This window comes from Athene cunicularia (genome assembly GCF_003259725.1).
Source record: "Athene cunicularia isolate RWA chromosome 1 unlocalized genomic scaffold, athCun1 chr1_part1, whole genome shotgun sequence".
NCBI classification, from domain to species: domain Eukaryota; kingdom Metazoa; phylum Chordata; class Aves; order Strigiformes; family Strigidae; genus Athene; species Athene cunicularia.
In genome coordinates, this window is record NW_020799091.1 from 58,160,185 (window position 1) to 58,180,071 (window position 19,887).

Here is a 19,887-nt window from a genome sequence, read left to right on the forward strand (position 1 = left end):
ATGAAGAATTTGTGTAGATGGGACACTACTTAATCCATGGGGGGTTTTTTGAGACTTAATATTACTACATAACTCCTTTTTAAAAACAGAGGATTTTTTTTTTTTTTTTGTGGTCAGCTTCTGTACTGGAACTGCCTCTGCTAGGTGTGGGAAGTAGGCTGCATAATAATCCTTGTTCTGTGACTGGTCACAGAGATTGTACTAGAAATGGGAGTTTGTCCTGTGGGAGAAAAGCAATATTGTTGATTAAATGACTTTACTTTTTTTCTCTTACATCAGGAGAATTTGTGAAGTAATTAATGAAGCAGTGTGGAAACACAATGTAATCTATGTTTCAAGTGCAGGAAATAATGGCCCTTGCCTTTCTACAGTAGGATGTCCTGGTGGAACTACATCTAGTGTAATAGGTAAATAACTTGTTTAAAAAAAAACCCCAACAATTCACAGTGTTCAGCTTATGTCTTTTCAAGTTTGTACTTGTGTTACGTGTTTGACATCATCAGTTGATTGCTGAACTAAATCTAAAAAAAAAAATCAAAGACTACTGGGCTACAAGATTAATTCTGGGTGAGGCACTTGCTGTATGTTTAGGTATAAAAATTTAGATTGGTATCTTCTTAACATTCAAGACCTTACTTACATAGAAAACAGAGGTAGGAGGTGGATGTTCTTGATTTGAAATGGCTTTCTACAAAATTTCCAAAAGAAATCTGTGTGATTTGACCTGTTAGAAGATTCTAAGATTTATTTAACTGTAATTGAGCACACCACTCAGACCAGTAACTGCTGGTAAATGCAAGTTGTAAAAAGTCTAAGTAAGTTGAATTCTAATTAATCTTCTGGAAAGTCTTGCAATGTGTTCTGAATTGTCAGAAACACAGTTTTAGATTGTCAGTCTTCATCAGTCTAATTTCTATTTATAGGGAAACAAAGCTTTTTAATTTGGCCATAAAATAATCTCATGACCTAGACAAGTCCTTCTAGGGAAAGAATTCTTTCAGACCTAGAGCCACTTCTATGCAAGTCTATTACTAGCGTAAGAATTGTTTTTTCTGATGGGCTGGTGTATATTTTTGGTATTTCAGTGAAAGATTAAGGAAAAAGCAAAATGTCTATAGAGTTTGGGATTAATTTTTCTGGTCTTAGTTTTTATGTATATCCTCTGATACGGCATTACTGCATTACACAAGATGCTTGTTAAATCTCAGATTTCTCATGCAAGACTAGCATGTAGACTTGAAAGTTGGAGAAACACTTTTTCAGGACACCTAGTAGAATTAATGCTGATTACTTTCTAAAAGTTTAATCTGCAATTACTCCACTACTGAGACTGGGGGTTAGAACTGGAACTAAAAAACTCTTTTCAGGTCTGCATTGGCTTTGCTCTTAAAATGTATCTCCTCTGTCAATTCAGTTTACTTGTTATATCACTCTAGAGACTGGGTGATCATTTACTCTTCATCTAAAGTAGCTTGCTTTTTGTCCTCCATCTGGAGTGAACCAGATAGGGTTTTTTTGTTTGTTTGTTTTTTGAGGGTAAAGCAAAATACAGTTGATAGGTTGACTTAATTCACACAGACAGTGTGGACATGGACCTTGTAAAATTTGTTTCTCAGTTTGGTATGGTAGTTTTCTACCATCCTGATAGTGTTTGTGTCATAAGAAAATGGAGCGTACACTTTAGAAAGTACACAGTGTGGATGCAATCTGCCTCCTTGGCATCTTGTTCTAAAAATACATCTTTAGCAGGCTTTGACGTAGTCGTTTACTCATTGCTATGTTTGAGCTGTGTAGATGTGGCCCTCTATTCCAGGTGGTGTACTGTGAGCCATGGGAATGTGAAACAATTCACATTTTTTGAGGTATGATTGGTGTAGTTTGTAATAGTGTAAACACAGCCAAAGGGGTGTGGGAGAGAGTGGAGACACGTTGAAGTGATCTGTTGTGAAGGAAATGTAGAAGGTGAGTACATTCTACTCCAGTTGAATAAAAATGAAACTTTGAAGTTTACATAATATTTTAATATTGCATAGTATGATCATTAGCATTGTTACTGCATAACATGCTGTTTTATGCTTGCTCTGCAAAAGTACTTGGATTTAAAGAGATGAAAAATGTGTTTCTGTTTTTAAATGTCAAGCAAAAATCCTTCTTATAATGAATTTAAAACATAGTAATACTTAATTTTTATTTTAATAAAAATGCATTGTACATCTGAATTTTTTTACAGGTGTTGGTGCCTATGTATCACCTGACATGATGGTTGCTGAATACTCTTTAAGAGAAAAACTGCCAGCAAATCAATATACTTGGTCTTCCAGAGGACCAAGGTAGGTTATACTAAAGGAACAAATTCATTACTTTGAAGTTCAGATTATGTAATACAAAATCTAAAAATTGGTCATTAATACCAGAATAATAGTATTTCTTTTCCACGGGAAGAATGTATGTAGCCTGCTGTTCTTGGAAGGCTCTAGAACTCCTTGGGCAATGGAAGGACCGCTGAACTGCCTCAGCACAACCTGTATGTTGCAGGAAAGTGTGTTTGTGTGCAGACCTTTCAGACATGATGAAAGTTGTTGAAAAGTTGTTTAGAAAATTGTTCTGTTTCTGAAATTTTTTTTTTTCAGAGGAATTTTTCCATAGCATTTATTTCATTAAGTTAGTGTGGTGAAGCTGACTGTTCTGTTAGTGTAGAAGATCAAAAGAAATACTGTTACTGCAGTGGTGTTACTTGTGGCTTCAGTCACATTGCACAAGATGGCACAACTTACTCAAGGGTTTTGCTTGAGTCCAGCAGAGGTATGAGTAGGCAGACAAAAATGCTTTTCTACCTCGTGTTATAGAAAATGATCTCAAAGATATAAAATAAAATGTAGAGGCAATTAAAACTTTTTTTTTAATTTAATGTGTCAGAAACATTTAATAGTAATGTGGCAGACAAAAGAAGAAACAAAGTGTAGTGTCTCTTCCTGAGTTCTTGCCAGTGTTTAGACTGTGGAATTGTTCTTGTGAGTCATGAAGTTACTGTATGCTGTCTTTTGTACTTTAGCCTACGATAGTATTGGGTGAAGGAGAAAATAAATTTTAAAAAACAGCTTTAGGTTGGTCCTTGGTTTATTTGCTGGTTATACAGCAAATGCTTCCCTATTAACATTGGTCTTAATTAACTGTCATGGTGTTTGTATATTTACAGCCAAGTTCCAGGAACCATATTATGTAGAATTGCCATGTTTTCATATAGAGAGAAGAGAAACGTGGTCTTTGCCTTCAGCTGAGAAAGGGAGAAAGATTTGTAATTAATATTCATGTACATACACACATGCATATATTAAAAAAAAATTTTGTGTGCTTTGTCACTTTGCAATTGTAAAACAGTCAGAATGAGCATATGTCAGCTGAAAGGCCCAAGTCTGACCAAAGGAGGATTTCACTTGTGTAGGGTGCAACATATAGGTGACTAGAGAGTTCCTAAAACTTTTCTAGGCAAGGCTTGAGGTAGGGCATCAGTCTGAGTAAGCAGTGGAAAAGCCTCATAGGCAGATACTCTGTGCACTGCTTGGCTGGAACCTGTTGTTTATATAGGGCTGTCATAAAGTATGTCCAAATGTTACATTACAGTATCATACTAGGAGTACTCTGTTTTGAGACATATTTTAGACATGTGAAGCAGTTATAACCTGCCTGGTTACAGAGCTTAATAGCTCAGGCACAGTGCTGTCCTTATTGAAGTGGTACAATTTTTGTCTGTCCAGAGCAAGGAAGATACAGTATATCTGGTTCATACAGTTGAAGACTAGATGCTGCTTTAACTGTGCCATAGGTACTAGCTCTGTTCTTAAATATGCTTGAGCAAGAAAGGAAAGGAACTTAGGCCCAACTGATGCCGGTCTAACTCTTGACATTACTAGGTTTTTGTCATCTTCCCTTGTTCTTCTTGTCTCAGGTTCTGTATTGTAATTTAAAATTTGACCTAGTATTGAAGTGTCAACATGAGAAATTAGAGATCGGGGGTTTTGGATCTTTTCTAGTCTTCCTCTCCCTTTTACTGTTCTTTAAAAATAATAACTGTTAAATAGGCTATGTAGAGTACTAATTTACGTATTGAAGTGTTTAATAGGTTTGTTTTGCAAGAAATTTCTGATTCAAATCCCAGAAGATTATCTGCTGGCTAAACTGAATCCTGGTGAAGAGTATCGAGGAGTAAAACAGGCATAGCTGATGATTTGTGTGACATTTTAAATTGCTACTTAGTGGCATGCTTTTTGTTGGGTTTCATGGGTTAATGAATAAGTAATAATAACTAATACACTTGTGAAAGTTCCTTAAAGCTACAATTATTTTAAGTGCACGAATAACTTCAAGTTAAAGTGTGCAGAAAAAAGTTTGTTTTTCAACCATTCTGTTTTAATGTTAGCACTGATGGAGCCCTTGGAGTAAGTATTAGTGCCCCGGGAGGTGCTATTGCTTCTGTTCCGAACTGGACTCTGCGAGGAACACAACTCATGAATGGCACATCTATGTCTTCTCCCAATGCATGTGGAGGCATTGCATTAGTATTGTCAGGTAATGTGCTACAATGTTAAATATAGATGCATAGTCTGGAAGAGATTAGATATGTTTTCCTTTTTTAAAAAATGCTGTAATTTTCAAATTTTTTGTTGTATCCAATAATACCCTTATTTTTAATTTCAGGACTCAAAGCTAATGATATTCATTACACTGTTCATTCTGTCAGAAGAGCATTAGAAAATACTGCAGTGGAAGCTGAAAACATAGAAGTATTTGCACAAGGACATGGTATTATTCAGGTACTTGCTAGCAAAGAATCCAGGATAGTATAAATAACTGCCAATGGAAAAGTAACCCACAAAAAAAGAGCAACCTTCTAGATAAGCTCACTCAGTTTGCTCCCATGCTACTTGCTTCTCAAATCTGATTGAGGGAGAAGGGAATGTGGTGGGAGGCGAGGAGGCATGAGATAGTTCTTTCAGTTTCAGCATGCGGTTACTGTAGAATAAATATGTGTTAAGTAGACACATTCTTAGACTGATCAAAAAGGTATGTGGACGTTGAAGTGGGATGTGGGTTTTTATCACCCACATGTAGCTTTGGATGCTGTCCAAATTCTGTCCTAATGTCCAAAAATGTTTTTATGCTATTGTCAGAGAGAGCTGAACTTGTTCTGTGCAGACAAAAGCTGGAACTGTAAATTCTGAACAATGAAGATAGAGATACCCACAGTGGTTCATAAAGCAGTACAACTGCAGTTGTATGATGGCTTTGCCCTGGGCCTACACTGAAAAAGAGTGTTCGTTGTATCCTGTGGACTTCTAAGTAGCTTGGAAATCTGTGACAGATCTTTTGATGAAAGCATAGTGAATGGCAGTCTCCCTGTGCATAAGCTTAAATTCTTAAAGAGCTGCTGCTGGTTTTTGCCTAAAATCACTCCTATCATAGCCAAATAGAGGTACTGAGATTTTGCTCTCATGCTTGAAGATGCTAGATATTAAATGCTTAGCCCTAAAGTCACATTCTGGAGATGCTAGAACCTAGTAGGTAATGTCCGTTAAGCACATCTGTAACACTGAGTTTGATACAGAAGGCAACAATGGTGGTGGCCATATATCAAACAAAAAGCATTGCCACAGAAAAATGAAATGCATCAGTCATATCTTATGATTTAGTAGTCTGTGATTAAACAAGTGTTAAATGTGGGTAAAACTCTGATGTGGGAGAATGAGGCTATTTTATGTCCACTTGTCTCAAAGGAGAGTGCCCTAATCTCTGCTGGTGGAGGTAGCTCACTATGAAGTAGAAGAGACTCTTAAGATTTTTTGGAATCAGTAGTATAGAAAGTGAGACAGAAGGGAACAAAAAAGATTAACTTGTCATCTGAATTTACTGTGACAGCCTATCTACTTAAATCTGGGGCTGAATTTCATTTTATTCTCTTATGTCATATCAATATATAAAACTTATATGGGCATCCTATATTGCTTGTCTCTTTTGAACTGCTTAACTTCTATTGTATAAAAGGTTTAAAAGCTTAACTAGTGTTGTTCTACATATGAGAAAGGTGCCTAAAGTAGTATAGTAAGTCTGGGCCTTTGAAGTACTCCTTGTCTTTGAAGTAATCTCTGAAAACTTTTGTTATTAATCTTTTGATGGATTTGTCTTTTGTTTTTTTTAATGTTCTTAATTTTGATGTTCTCTGTGTGGCTGTTGCAGACTGAAAATGTTGCCTGATTTTCTATACTGAGTATCATAAGGCACAGTCAGTGTGGGTCAGGTAGCGTGCAAGTTACTTCACTCTTTGTTGCTCTGCTTGAATGAACACTTCATACTGAGGATAAAATGCATAAATTACTATGAAGTTGAAATTTGTTGATTTAGAATGTTATTTCTAACAGGTTGATAAAGCCTATGACTACCTCATTCAGAATTCATCGTTCACAAGTAACATAGGCTTTACAGTTACTGTTGGCAGCAACCGTGGAATCTACCTCAGAGATCCTGCCCAGATAGCTGCACCTTCTGATCATGGGGTTGGCATAGAACCTGTCTTTCCTGAGAATACAGGTAAGAAAGAGCTTTCGTATGATGGGGGTGGGGGAAGGGGGGCAGGTGGAAATAAAGTGTAATTTTTAAACAAAAAAGCTGTGATTTTGAGGAGTGATAGGAATCTGTACCATAAAAGGGCTAAGTGCAACTCTAAATTTCATGGTAAATGAAGGCATGCAGCTAAACAACCTTTCCGTTCTAACCTCAGACTTATAACACTTCCATGTTTTGGGGGAGTGTTTTTGTTCATACTTCCTTTCACTGAAAAAAGGGATCTCTCTTCTGAAGAAATTTAAAGTGAAGTTATGGAGCTAGGGAATAATACAGAAAAATAATCAAATATTCCTAACGTTTCATGAAATTACAAATTGTTGTAGGAAGCTCTTGGCAAAGAATGATTACTTCTCTAAAGATGAAGGAACTTACCCAGAAATTGGTTCCTTAGTTATTTATAGTTTCTTAGTTGTTTGAAGACTATAAATTCTAGATGTGGACTTCAGTTAAAGTTTCCACAATCTGAGAAAAAAATCTTAGTTTAACAAATTAGACTTAAATTCCACATCTAATAATGGATAAACATAACGGTAACTAAAGGCAATACAGAAATTGATAAAGATTTTAGTTACTAAAAGGGTAAAAGTAACTTGTGCAAATCAAAATAAGGTTTGATGTCTTTTCTCCGTCAACTGTTTTGCTGTGTTTTACTTCATTAAATATAAATTGGAACTCATGAGAGACTGAATTGTATGAAAAATATGATCCATTTGAGAGCTTGTTACTGAGATTAATTCCTTTCCTAAAACCAGTGATCCCCAGGAAGGTTGGCATGTGACAGAGATGAGTTTATTTAGGCAAAGAAAGGGCGTGAATCAGGACAGGTTACTGACTCAGAGTAAATGGGTTATTTAACATGTTACATTACAATTGGTGCTTTTTAAATTTATTTCATTTCTCTGTGTCATATGGTAATTATATAGTAGACTTTTTAAAAGACTTTACCTCGTGCTTAGGTTTCTCTATAACGTTCAGAATCAGTGCAATTACTTTTTATTATATTCCTATCTATACCAGAAAGCTTATACCTGCTTCCAGACTATGTTGTGGGTAACTGAAGTGTTGCTTACTAGCCTAACTTTAACTTTGTCGGGTTTGACTGCTTCAGAGAGAAAATCTCAAAGTTGGGTACAACCTTTATTTTACTGCATACTGCTGCTGTTTTTCTCAGATTAAAAGAAATAATACAGAACACTGTCCTTTGTGGAGAATCTGACATCCAGAGGCCCAAAGGAATTGGTTGCTATTACATTTTATTGATGTGTACATTTAAATGGCAAATACTGTGTTATAATAGAATTTAAACATATATTTGTGTTATTGAACTGTTTTTAAAATTTGTTTCTTTACAGAAAACACTGAAAGAATATCTCTCCAGCTACATTTAGCTTTAACTTCAAATGCACCGTGGGTCCAATGTCCTAGTCATTTAGAGCTTATGAACCAATGTCGACACATAAATATTCGTGTGGATCCACGTGGCCTGAGAGAAGGACTACATTATACAGAGGTATTGAAGTATTGGTGTTCTAAGCAAGAATGTGTGTCCTTTCCATTTCATGTGGTCTCTATCAACTTCTATAAAAGTAATTTTTAAGGAAATAAAAGCTGTGTGCTACACAGACAGGAAAATAGTGCCACACTCCATTTCAGTATACAGGCTGAATCCAGGGTTCAGCAACAGTTATGTTCTACAATGTTGTATAGCACATGCCAATGGGACTGTCAGTATCTGTTTTTAAATCATAAAAGCATGTAGAAAATATAATCTAAATAACCATTCACTGAGGCTTTTTTCCTCTGGATACATTTTCAACTTTGACTATTATGCTCAGTCCTGTATTATTGAGTACAGAGACTTAGAGTTTTATGAAGTCTTAAATATTTCTGTCTTTCTGTGGTGGCTTAAGGACTGGCCTGGCTTTTGTGGTGGTGCCATGCAGTCTTATATGGACCCAAGATTTTGTTTTACCTTAAGTATTTGCTTGGGTACAATGATGCAATCTATTTTATTGCTTCCTTACCTCTACCTCATTTTAGAAGTTGAAGGAGAACAATGAGTGATAATGGCTGTGTACAGCAGAAGCATTTTGCTGACTTTGAGTGGCTATGTTCAGATTTGGATAAATTTAATAGGAAATCTGTTAAATTTCTCATTTTCTAACTACCCTCTTTCACTCCTGCAAAAGAAACCCACCAACAAAAAATATTTTTTTAGCTCTCTCCATTCTCATTGCAAACATTAATATTAATGTTGAAATGTTTCCATTGTAGTTGATTGTAATGAAGATTATATCAGCTTGCTTTTTTAGAAGTGACTTGCTTAAGATGCTTAGAGTTGCAAGTCTTCTATAGTACCACTGAGAACATTTTAGCAGAGTGATGATGGAACAAATTTTCATAGATAGTAGGTAGAGCTTGGCCATGAAAGGCATGGTAAATTGAACTGTATTTACTCAAACAGTCTTGGAAAAAAGAGGACTAAAATGTTTTTAACACTACAAAAATAGCTGAAATAAAATAAGGTGGCTGATTAGGACAAATTCTGAGTTGAGACTAGGTTGAGCTTTTGATATAGGGACTTGATACGGGATTGAGCTTTTGATATAAATGAGGATTGAAAGCTTGAAAACTTCTGGGGAAAGTCTGAAATGAGTAGTAAGTGTGAAAACTAATTTATTTTTTTTCTTGGTCAGTGTTGCTGTTTTACTATTTCTAGGGTGACAGTGATCAAATTAAGATTTTATTTCTTTTTTTCAGTGATAGTTACAAAGATTAAAAATACTCAAACTAGTTTAAGTTTATTGTGTCTTCTGTAATTTCGTTTTGACCAAAGATACTTAAATGACTGTTTTTTATTTTGTTAGGTGTGTGGATATGATATAGCAATGCCTAATGCAGGTCCTCTGTTCAGAGTCCCAATAACTGTTGTTATACCAACAAGGTCAGTAAATTGAGGCTTTATCTGCATTTTTAGGTTTAGTTTTTGGTACCCACTTGTTGCCGTTTATTTCACCACCTTCTTTCTCCAGGAGTTCTTGAACTTACTACTAACTTTGATAAGGGAGTGGATATCTGAAAAGATTCTTGTAGCAGGCTTAGATAACAGTGGCTGTTTTGTAATTTTGGTCCTGGCAGCCACAAGGCAGTGTGTTCTGGTGGGCTTAGCCAGAGCAGCAGCTTCTGGGTCCATCAGAACACAGATGACTTCTGGATCGTGACCAGAGTATTAATTGATATACTCATAGGTGCATTTGACAGGTAAACACTGGGGATAAGCTTCCATCATGACTTTAATACAGTGGATTTGGACAGTTAGTATTGTGCCCATCATTGGTTTAAACTTATAACTTCAGTGATGTTGATAAAGAAGGAGAATATCTTATTAAACTTATTCAGTGGACAATCTGCCCTGACAAAAAAAAAAAGTAACTAACTCATTCATAGAAATATTACTTCTTACAGATCTTAGCCCACTGTATGGAAGACACTCAGCCAGGAAAAACAGATCCACTGAAAACTAGGATTCTTTAATACTTACGTTTAAGCACAGTAACTTCAGGATACAGGGAGGATGTCTTCATAATGTGGAGGAGCTTGTAGATATATTGTGCTGTCAGATTCTGTACTGGTATGGATTAAAGTAATTGGTGCTGAGGACTAAATATCCTCATTGTACACTTTTTTTGTGAGTATTTTTGCATTTAAAAACAGATGAAAAGGACTTCACAGCTTGTTTTGATTACTGTTTGTGTTTTCCTTTTGACATACAGAGTAGATGAATCATCAAGCTATGACCTGACATATACAGATGTTCATTTTAAACCTGGTCAAATCCGAAGGCACTTCATTGATGTTCCACAGGGAGCTACATGGGCTGGTAGGGAAAATGAAAACATTAATTAAATTTTAAAATTGCATCTGTCAGACTTGACAGAGCTATTTTGAAATTATTTTGAGTCCTGCCTGAATAAGAACTGAAGGATTTGATCCACGAATATGTAAAATACTTGATTTTAAAGCTTTTAGAGGAGTGATTTTAAGTTATCTGATGGTTTCTGGTATAGCAGTTCTAGTTCTCCATCTTCTAGAAACCAGCAAATACAATCTGAAGTGATTGCCCATAACTGGAGGAATACCTCACATTTATGGAAAAGTATTACTGTCTGAGGTTTGTCTCTTTTTTTTTTTTTAAGGTGTATTGATGTAGTGTTGAAAGATATCTTAACTGAAAAAGAAAAATATTTTTCATAATTGGCAAATAGATCATAATTTTTCATGGGGGGGAAAAAAGGGGTTTTTTCCTTGTCTTCCTGTGTGAGATTACTTCAGTCTAAATGAAAGATTCTTGAAAGGATTGTTTAGTGATTTGGAATTCAGCAGCAGTCTGTCCTGTACAGATTATACATTTGTACTTTCCAATAACTTTTCACCATTTAGTTGAGTCATGTTTCTCTTAACTGATTTCTGAACAGCTAGTTTCCTTAATCTGAAAGGGTGTTTGTAAATAACTGATATATAAGCATTATTCACATATGGAGCCACTTGGGGTACTATGTAACTTCTTACATTACAAATTACTTTTCTGGTCAATCTCTGCTTTCCTTCTAAAATTCTTGTCTCTTGAAACTAAACTTAATTTCTTTCTTTTATCTAGAAGTGACAGTATGTTCATGTTCAGCTGATGTGACTGCCAAGTTTGTGCTTCATGCTGTTCAGCTAGTGAAACAAAAAGCATATAGAAGTCATGAGTTCTACAAATTTTCATCCTTGCCAGAAAAAGGATCAGTGACTGAAGCATTTCCTGTCTTAGTAAGTTTTATTAGGGTGGCATGGGGGAAGAGAAAGTAAGATGTGGTATGACATAACTCATTCTGGATTTTTTTTCCAAAGAACCCCTAACCCAAAAACTACTGTTGTAGTAGTGAGTGCATCTGGTTCTCAGTTCTGAAAAGATCTCTAAAAGCTTGCTAGTGTTTCTTAGTTATTTGTTAATGCCCTTATACCTGTTAATCTCTTCAATTTGTTGGTACTTGTTCATACAAACCAATTTGTTTCACTTTCAAATAAGGGGGTATGACTTGTTATATAGGTGTAGTTCGTCATATTTTGCCTGTAGTGCTTAGTGTGGTAATGTGTGACGTTCCTTGATGTTGAAGCCAGGTGATAACTGACTGGCTTACATTCATACTGCTTAGATACAGCAGGTTTAGCTTGAATAATGCTGGGGTGAGCTAACAGTTCAGGGGTGTGGATGATAGAGTTCACTTCTTTGTCCTGTGACTTGCTTAATTTAATTGCACAGCTCTAAAGCCTGAGTGGCTATGATTTTTGTGCTTATTCAGTCCCTTACTCTCTGAAAGTGTCAAGTGGGATACCCTAAGCTAAGCTTGTCCCACTGATACATTTTGGATTTTATCATGTTTGTTAAAAAAGCACCACAACAACACAAAACCCAAACAAACAACAATAAACACACACACCCTCCATCCTAACCTCCCAAGCTTCCTATTGTCTTGTTTAGACAGATACACACACTTTCTAGGGCACACATATTGAACTTATCTGTGAACTAACCTGTCTTCCTAGTTTGAAGGATAGGAAAGGAAGATGTAACATTTAAAAGCCGTACCTTTCTCTGTAGGGTGTACCCCAGCACTCCTTGTTTTGATGTAGTCATCAGTCAGCCTGTTTTGTTGGAGCTGTCTTGTGGTTTCTAGACCAAGTATAGTGTCTTACTTGGTACCATACAAACATATGCATGCGGGACATAACAGGGTCTTTTTTTGAGATATGCTCCAATTGTTTTAGCTTGGGATGAGGGAGGCTGGGGTGAATAGAAGGGGAAGATGGGAGCCTGAGTCTAACTCTGTGCTTTTGTTACTCAGGCTGGAAGAACCATTGAATTTTGTGTTGCTCGGTGGTGGGCAAGCCTTAGCAATGTTAGCATTAATTACACAATTTCTTTCCATGGTGTACTTTGTGCTACTCCTCAACTAAACATGGTAAGTTTTCTGTAGTGTTTATTTTGAATTATTCTGAAGTCCTTTGGTATCTCGGAATAAAATTTTTCTTCATTCTTGCCTGTATTTAGAAAGACTAAAAGTCTTTCATGAGATGTTCATGTTTTCTCTTAAAAATAGGTAAATATGAGTTGAGTCCCACAGAAATGCCCATTGCCATAATTTATTAATTTTTTTTATATGCCTTTCCATTGTAAATCAGAAAGTGGGGAAAAAAAAAAAGACAAACCACGAAAAGCCCAAACCCCACACCAATAGACAGGGCATACTAAAAGGTTGAAATTGTAGCTATACTTACTAGCAAGTGTTTGTATGAATAAACTTTGGGACCACATTTCTTGAACCTGAATATCTAGACTACCATTGCTAAAAGACAATATGGTGAATACTATTTTTCAGAATAAAATGTCCTTAAAATTTATTGTTTCTTCAGTGTTTTATTGATGTGTACAGATTGGGGTGAGACCTGTCATTCAGGGCAGTTGAAGGTGCAGTGGATAGGCAGTGTGGTGATTCCTAAGACTCTGATACTAACAGATTGAAAGTTGCTAAAAACTTTAGTATCATAATATTCACAGTACTTTGTCTTCCACCTGTGTTCTTTGCTGTCCTGTGCAACCTGGCTTGACCACCCTTCAGGAGAGGACTCTTTGAGAGCTGATATGGCAACAGCTACATGAAGCAGCACCATGCAGATATATCCTGGCTCTTCCCTTTGTATCAGCTAAGGGCCAGAGCAAATTATAGCTGTCCCACAGGTGAATTTGGATGTATTCAGGCTCTGAGAGCTGAATAAACTTGGGGAAAAAAGAGTGGGTGCATTGTGTTAAGGTACCAGCTCTTGAACCAGTAGAGCAGGAAGACCTGGTGGTGCCAATGTGCACAGCAGCCCCCCACTCACCCCAGTGGGAATACATCAACTGAATAACGGAGAGTTAAAAATTAGAGAATACAAACAGTTTTGCCATTCCTTCTTGAGCAGCTGTAACTTTCATAAAATAATATTTAATAGTGCTGATATACTGGTGGCTTGCCATGGGATACTCCTAGAAAGTAAGTTTTCAAATGATTCTGCCCCTCACTAACCTGTGTATGTAGTATTGTTTCTTTTTTGCTAAGTTAAACTATTCTGTAATAATAAAACTCAGCAGAAACACTATAAAATACTTGTTTTAAGATTCTAGATGAATAATAATTGTATGTGTTGAATTGTATATGCAAAGGTAATATTCACAAATGTGCAAAACCCAGTCCTGCCTGAAGTATGACTTGTACAGGTCTGTACAAAGTGCTTAAATTATTTGGGGGGGGGGGCACAGTAATACAACTTTAGCTCCAATTGCTAAAGTTTTGTAAGTCCCAATATATCAGCTCTTGTAAAATATAGATAAGCTTGTGACACTTTCAGACTCACACAGTGTTACTTCTTATGATAAAGATAAATACAGTTTCTGTTGTATTTTTGAAGGGCATTTCAGATAGTCCACATATGATATGTACAGAAGCATACTTGTTATATGCTTTTTCTTCAGCATGCTTCAGAAGGCATCGTAAGATTTGATGTTCAGTCCCTCTTGAAGTATGAAGATATTGCTCCATGCATAAATCTGAAAAACTGGGTTCAAACACTCAGGTAAGAATTTCTGAGGGACTGTATTGAGAAAGTGGAAAGCTTTGTATGTAGTTAAACCAGTAACAAGTTAGTAGTGATATCTAGGATAACAACAATATTCTTGTCAAATTTTAAAGTAGGTTTGGAAGCATCAATTAATTCTCAATGAATAGCATTCTTTTTATTTCGTTCCTTTTAACTTTGACAAAATTTGAGAGTTATGGTGACTTTTTCCATACAAATTCTTTCCTTAAGCTAATAATAAAATTTTAAAAAATTACAAATATGTTCCATTGCTTCCAAAGAAGACACTTAGACCTCTAAGCCTTTTACCTAAAAGGCACTTTAGATATTAAAGAAACAAATTGTGGAGTTATTGGTGTTAGTTGTTTTGGGTTTTTTTTAAGCAGCTGCTTCAGATCCTGCCTGATTTTGACCTGAAGACTGTCGTCTTACTCTTGCTTGACTGGAGGTGTTTTTGGAGGATCTGGTGCACAATTTTGGTGGAAAATTGTTTATGTTGTTGTCAGTTTGACACATGGTGATTTGGAGGAAAAGCTTTGCTGGAAAATTCCTAACCAATGCAGCAGTTAACGTTGGTCACTTCAGGAGGAAAAAAAAAAACAAAGCCATACAGTTTAAGCAGTAACCTTAACACTTGGACCAGACAATTTCACTGTGGTCAGTAATCCAAAGTTTTCCATTATATGGGCCTCTCAGCGGAGACCTTGGGCTCTATCTGGGGCTTTTTGATACTTGTAACTGGAATAGAGGTTGCTAGGTGTTTAATGAACATGCTGCCTAATGGTAGATTCAGGAATACCTGATTTGATATGCCTTAAGTGGGGAAATAAAACAATCCCCTAATTTATCTTTGCCTAATTATTGGTTTGTAAACTGGAGATGCTCTTAACTCCTTGTAATATTTAGGGCACTCATCTGACATTAAATGTATTTAAGGCATGAATAGTGACTCAAAGTTATGAGTCATAAAACAGATTTAAAAAAAAAAAGTGTTGAATGGCTTTTCAGTCTCTTGAGTTTCAAATGCTCAGAGGCAGGGTGATTATTAGGGAGATGTATCCTGTGTAATATTACTTGGTTCTTAAGTCTTCTGTCAGCAGTTTATCTGGTGTCTACCAGCTAGGAAACCTGGGTTAAATGGACCTGTGATCTGATGCAGCACAGATATTTTGCTGGATGATTAGTCTGTGCACTTGGCAATGAAAGAGGTGACAGAATCTTAAAAATTTTGATCATGTAATTATAGGTTGTCTGAATGAGTGAAATGTAAACTTAAATGATGCCAGGCCACCTTCATTGTGCTATTCTTTATTTATGAAGCTCTGATTATCCTATATTATTTAGAGAGTCATAGAATGGTTTGGTTGTAAGGGACCTTAAAGATCATCTTGTTCCAACCCACCTGCCATGGGCAGGGACACCTTCTGCTAGACCAGGTTGCTCAAAGCCCTGTCCAACCTGGCCTTGAACACTGCCAGGGAGGGGACAGCCACAGCTTCTCTGGGCAACCTGTGCCAGTGTCTCACCACCCTCACAGTAAAGAATTTATTCCTTACATCTAAACTAAATCTACCATCTTTCAGTTTAAAACCATTACCCCTGATCCTATCACTACATTCCCTTGTAAGGAGTCCCTCCCCATCTTTCCTGTAGAGCCCTGTTTTGCAAATTATTAGGCCTAGCATAAAGGACACAGCCAGCATGAAGATGAACCAATAAATAGATTGTATTTGATACAAAAGGTTCAGTACATGGGTGAGCACTGGGGGTACAAACAAGTCAGATTATACATAATTGACATCAATCCCCCTGACCCCAACAATGACACCACGTGACCAATAATGGGTGGAATAAATGGTGAAATGCAGTTTCCCATAGAAGGGATGGGAGACAACTGAGTCAACAAGCCAAATACATAAGACCAAGGAAGCCACATACTGAATCTCTACACAGCCTGCATTTACAAAAACCAGACCTGACTGGAGCCCAGTTCCAGGGAGGTGGGAGGTCCTTCCCCAACTTGAAACTCCACAAAGTATGTCCACCTCAGACAATCACTCACAACTTCCAGCAAGTGGTCCCAGCTTTTATCCCTAAGTGGGACACCTGGGGCTTGTTTACCTAATGGCTCTCCCGAGGCTGCTGCACCCTGGAGGGAAGCCTAAAGGCAAACTCACCACCCCTTTGTGTGGGCTGTGGGAATCACCCATATGTCAACCTTATTTGGGGGCTTGGGGTTGAAACCCCAGAATTTCAACCCCCTTTAAGTACTGGAAGGCTGCTATGAGGTCTCCCAAAAGCCTTCTCTTCTCCAGGCTGAACAACCCTAGCTCTCTCAGCCTGTCCTCATAAGGGAAGTGCTCCAAATCCCTTATCAACTCTGGACCCACTCGAGCAGGTCCTTGTTTGTTTTCTGTTGGGGACTCCAAAGCTGGATGCAGTACTCCAGGTGGGGTCTCACAAGAGTGGAGTAGAGGGAGAGAATAGACTATATTCTTTGATGCTTATGGCTTAAAGTGTTTGTGCTGCTCTGAACAATAGTTTGTCCTAACTGAGTTGGCATTCTTCTGTGTTACTGCTCTGATTTCTGTCAGGCTTCTTACAGAGTCTCTGATAAAACCGTCTGTAGCATACAATTAATAACTATTTATTCTGTTGTCTAATTACTGTACCATTAATCTTCCAGTCTATGAATAAAAGTGCTGATTGTAGCATGGTTACTAGAGTTGTAAAGTAGCCTGATTTTATTTAAGTTTTTTTTTCCTCTTAATCCTGAAGTCTGTTGGCTTTCCCGTTTTGTTTTTTTTTTAATGGCCTTTAGTTTTGAGCATTTAGATGTGATTGCTAAACTCTGGCTTCTTTCTTTGGCAATGTCTGTAATGTCACTAAAGCTTGGTTTTGAACTGATATGTATTTTAACTGAGCAATTCATGCTGCCTGGATAGTTACAGTATTTAAAGAGATGTTATTGCATGTGCTGAATTCAGTTGTAGTTCAGAACATGCCTTTGCTTAAGCAAGACAAATTTTGATAGAGGATACATTTTTATTAAGAGTACCTTCTGTTGTTTTTTGTTGTTTAACTGCAGACCAGTGAGTGCAAAAATAAAACCTTTGGGCTCCAGAGATATTTTACCGAATAATCGTCAACTATATGAGATGATTTTGACCTATAACTTTCATCAGGTAAGGGTTATAGGTGGTTGTTTTTTTTAAAGTCGTTAATAAATACAGCATGTTTTCTAAAAGAGATTTTAACTTTTAAGTTTTCTGTCAGAAACAAGGTCTAGATTAACTTTCTACAGACAAAATTCTGATTTAGTTCTCTTTAGGAGCTACTGTTGGTTGAAATGGACTTTAGTTCAGGTATCCTTTTGAATGTCTAAGGATTATACTTGGTTTATTCAGTAGTGAATTAAATGTTTTGACTTTTCTTTTAATAGCCTAAGAGTGGAGAAGTAACTCCAAGCTGTCCACTTCTTTGTGAATTGTTGTATGAATCTGAGTTTGATAGTCAACTGTGGATTATTTTTGACCAGAACAAAAGACAAATGGGTTCAGGAGATGCCTATCCACACCAGGTAATGTATTTACGTTACCTTCTGTGTTCTGCACAGTGAAAATTTCATTCTTTTTCACCTCCCAGGCCTGCTGTTAGCTCCTAACATTTCATGATGCGTAGGTGTAATGTTCTTGTATCTTCACAAGAAGACAGGGTCATTGGTGATATATGTGTATGAAAAAAAAGACAGGTTTGTTTCCATGAAATAGAACACTATAATTTTTTTTTCTTTTCCAAGGAAGAAGGGAAAGTTATGGTGTTGGCTTTTTTTACAAAGATGATACCTTGAACCTTTCTATTTAAAGTGGAAAGGATACATTATTTTTTATGTAGTGTGACATCTGCTGATAGATCAGAGGCTTCTGTATCCATGAAGGCTGTCTTCTGTGCTGTTGATGTCTTCAGTTAGCCTTTTAAATGCTATAGCTTGGTTTACTTCCTGTTGCCATCTTTCAAAGGGAGTTTTTTGTACAACAGTTGTGTGGGGATCTGTTTCAGCTGGAACAGACCATGTGTCTGGATCCAGGGGGGGAGAATAAAAAAGGAAGAAATAAAGAGCATAAGAGAAACATTTTTATATCTTTTTGGATTTAAAACTATTTTTTACCAAACCAAAATCACAGTTGAACTTCATCATTGTAATGTTTATTTTGATAGATTTATCATTCTGGGAGTGTCCAATAGATAAACTTTAAAGCATGTCTTTTGAATCTTATAAGTTTCAGAAATTGCATTGTTTAGACTTCTGTTCCTTAACTTGCATGTTCAAGCTGGTATAAAATCTGAAAATCACCAAAGTAGCGTGTTGCTTATACCTGGTGGATCACTGTGCTGTAAATCTCTGGTGGTGTACATCAGAAACAGTTATAAAACAATTCAAAATTATTTAATCCAGGAAGAAATACCGACAAGAAACATGACTCCTTAACTCAGGAGAGGGAGATTCTGAGAGCAGGGTAGTAATGAATTATTGTCCCTTAGAGCTGCCTTTAGTATTATAGCAGCACCAGCAGAAAGGAAAATGCTATTGCTTAGAACATCCACACTGATAGAAATTAAAGTATGTTTTCAAAAATAAGAATTTGAGAGTCAGGGTTTTTTGTTGGCTATGTTTTGGATTTTTTTGGGGGGGTGGGTTTTGGGGGTTTTTTGTTTAATAAATGGAGATTGTTATATGAATATTCCTAATAATATATAAAAAGCTACGGGCAAAGAGTCTTTCAGCTCTTCAAACCGCAGCCTTAAGTCACACAGGAATACTGGCTTCTTCAGTGTGAAAGCTGGTACAATGTTTGAGACAGTGGAAGGTATCCTGTGATTTAAACCATAGAGCACCCAAAGTTACATAGTAAACTGAAAGTATATCAAGGCAAACTGGCTAGAGGTTTTGAATTGAAAGTTTTTAGCCAGAATTCTGATTATTTTATGAGCAGTTAATACAGTGTTAAAATAGGAACAAAGGATGTCAGCCTATTTTGTGGCCTGAAAACTTGCTTTTTTTTTTTTTTTCAGTTAATACAAAATGTGTTTTGGCTGCTATCAAGTCTTGGAAGCACTCTTTTCAGGAGTTTCTAGAACTAAGCAATCTAGCATATTTTAAATAACTAGAGCTATACGAATCAAGGAGAACATGACAGTCTTATTTCTGGGTTTCTTTGTGAATGGTGAAGTATTTAATCTTGACATTTATGAGAACTTCTTTCTTTCAGTATTCTGTGAAACTGGAAAAAGGAGATTACACTATTCGGTTACAAATTCGTCACGAACAGAACAGTGAGCTGGATCGCATCAAAGACCTTCCATTTATTGTTTCTCACAGGTTGTCTAGTACCTTGAGCTTAGATATTTATGAAAACCATAGCCTTGCTCTCTTAGGGAAGAAGAAATCCAACAGTTTGACATTACCACCAAAACACAGTCAGCCATTCTTTGTTACATCTCTGCCTGATGACAAGTAAGTTACTGAAGTCCTGTTTTTCTCATCTACATCTAACCAGCTGCTTCCGCACCTAACTGAAATAATGCTTTAATAGTGTCTACCTGTTTTGG

General features: G+C 36.6%; 1 protein-coding gene across 2 annotated transcripts in view; it reads left to right on the top strand.

Annotated features, from left to right (window-relative positions):
• TPP2 (tripeptidyl peptidase 2) overlaps nucleotides 1–19,887 on the top strand; it is a 54,636-nt gene that overhangs the window by 9,770 nt on the left and 24,979 nt on the right. For both annotated transcript variants that reach the window (XM_026851492.1, XM_026851500.1), the window contains exons 9-22: nucleotides 280–407; nucleotides 2,231–2,330; nucleotides 4,418–4,566; nucleotides 4,696–4,811; nucleotides 6,414–6,582; nucleotides 7,971–8,128; nucleotides 9,486–9,562; nucleotides 10,392–10,498; nucleotides 11,276–11,430; nucleotides 12,507–12,623; nucleotides 14,174–14,274; nucleotides 17,366–17,462; nucleotides 17,720–17,857; nucleotides 19,548–19,792. In XM_026851492.1, the coding sequence (XP_026707293.1) occupies nucleotides 280–407; nucleotides 2,231–2,330; nucleotides 4,418–4,566; nucleotides 4,696–4,811; nucleotides 6,414–6,582; nucleotides 7,971–8,128; nucleotides 9,486–9,562; nucleotides 10,392–10,498; nucleotides 11,276–11,430; nucleotides 12,507–12,623; nucleotides 14,174–14,274; nucleotides 17,366–17,462; nucleotides 17,720–17,857; nucleotides 19,548–19,792 (1,857 nt within the window). The remainder of the gene's footprint in view (nucleotides 1–279; nucleotides 408–2,230; nucleotides 2,331–4,417; nucleotides 4,567–4,695; nucleotides 4,812–6,413; nucleotides 6,583–7,970; nucleotides 8,129–9,485; nucleotides 9,563–10,391; nucleotides 10,499–11,275; nucleotides 11,431–12,506; nucleotides 12,624–14,173; nucleotides 14,275–17,365; nucleotides 17,463–17,719; nucleotides 17,858–19,547; nucleotides 19,793–19,887) is intronic.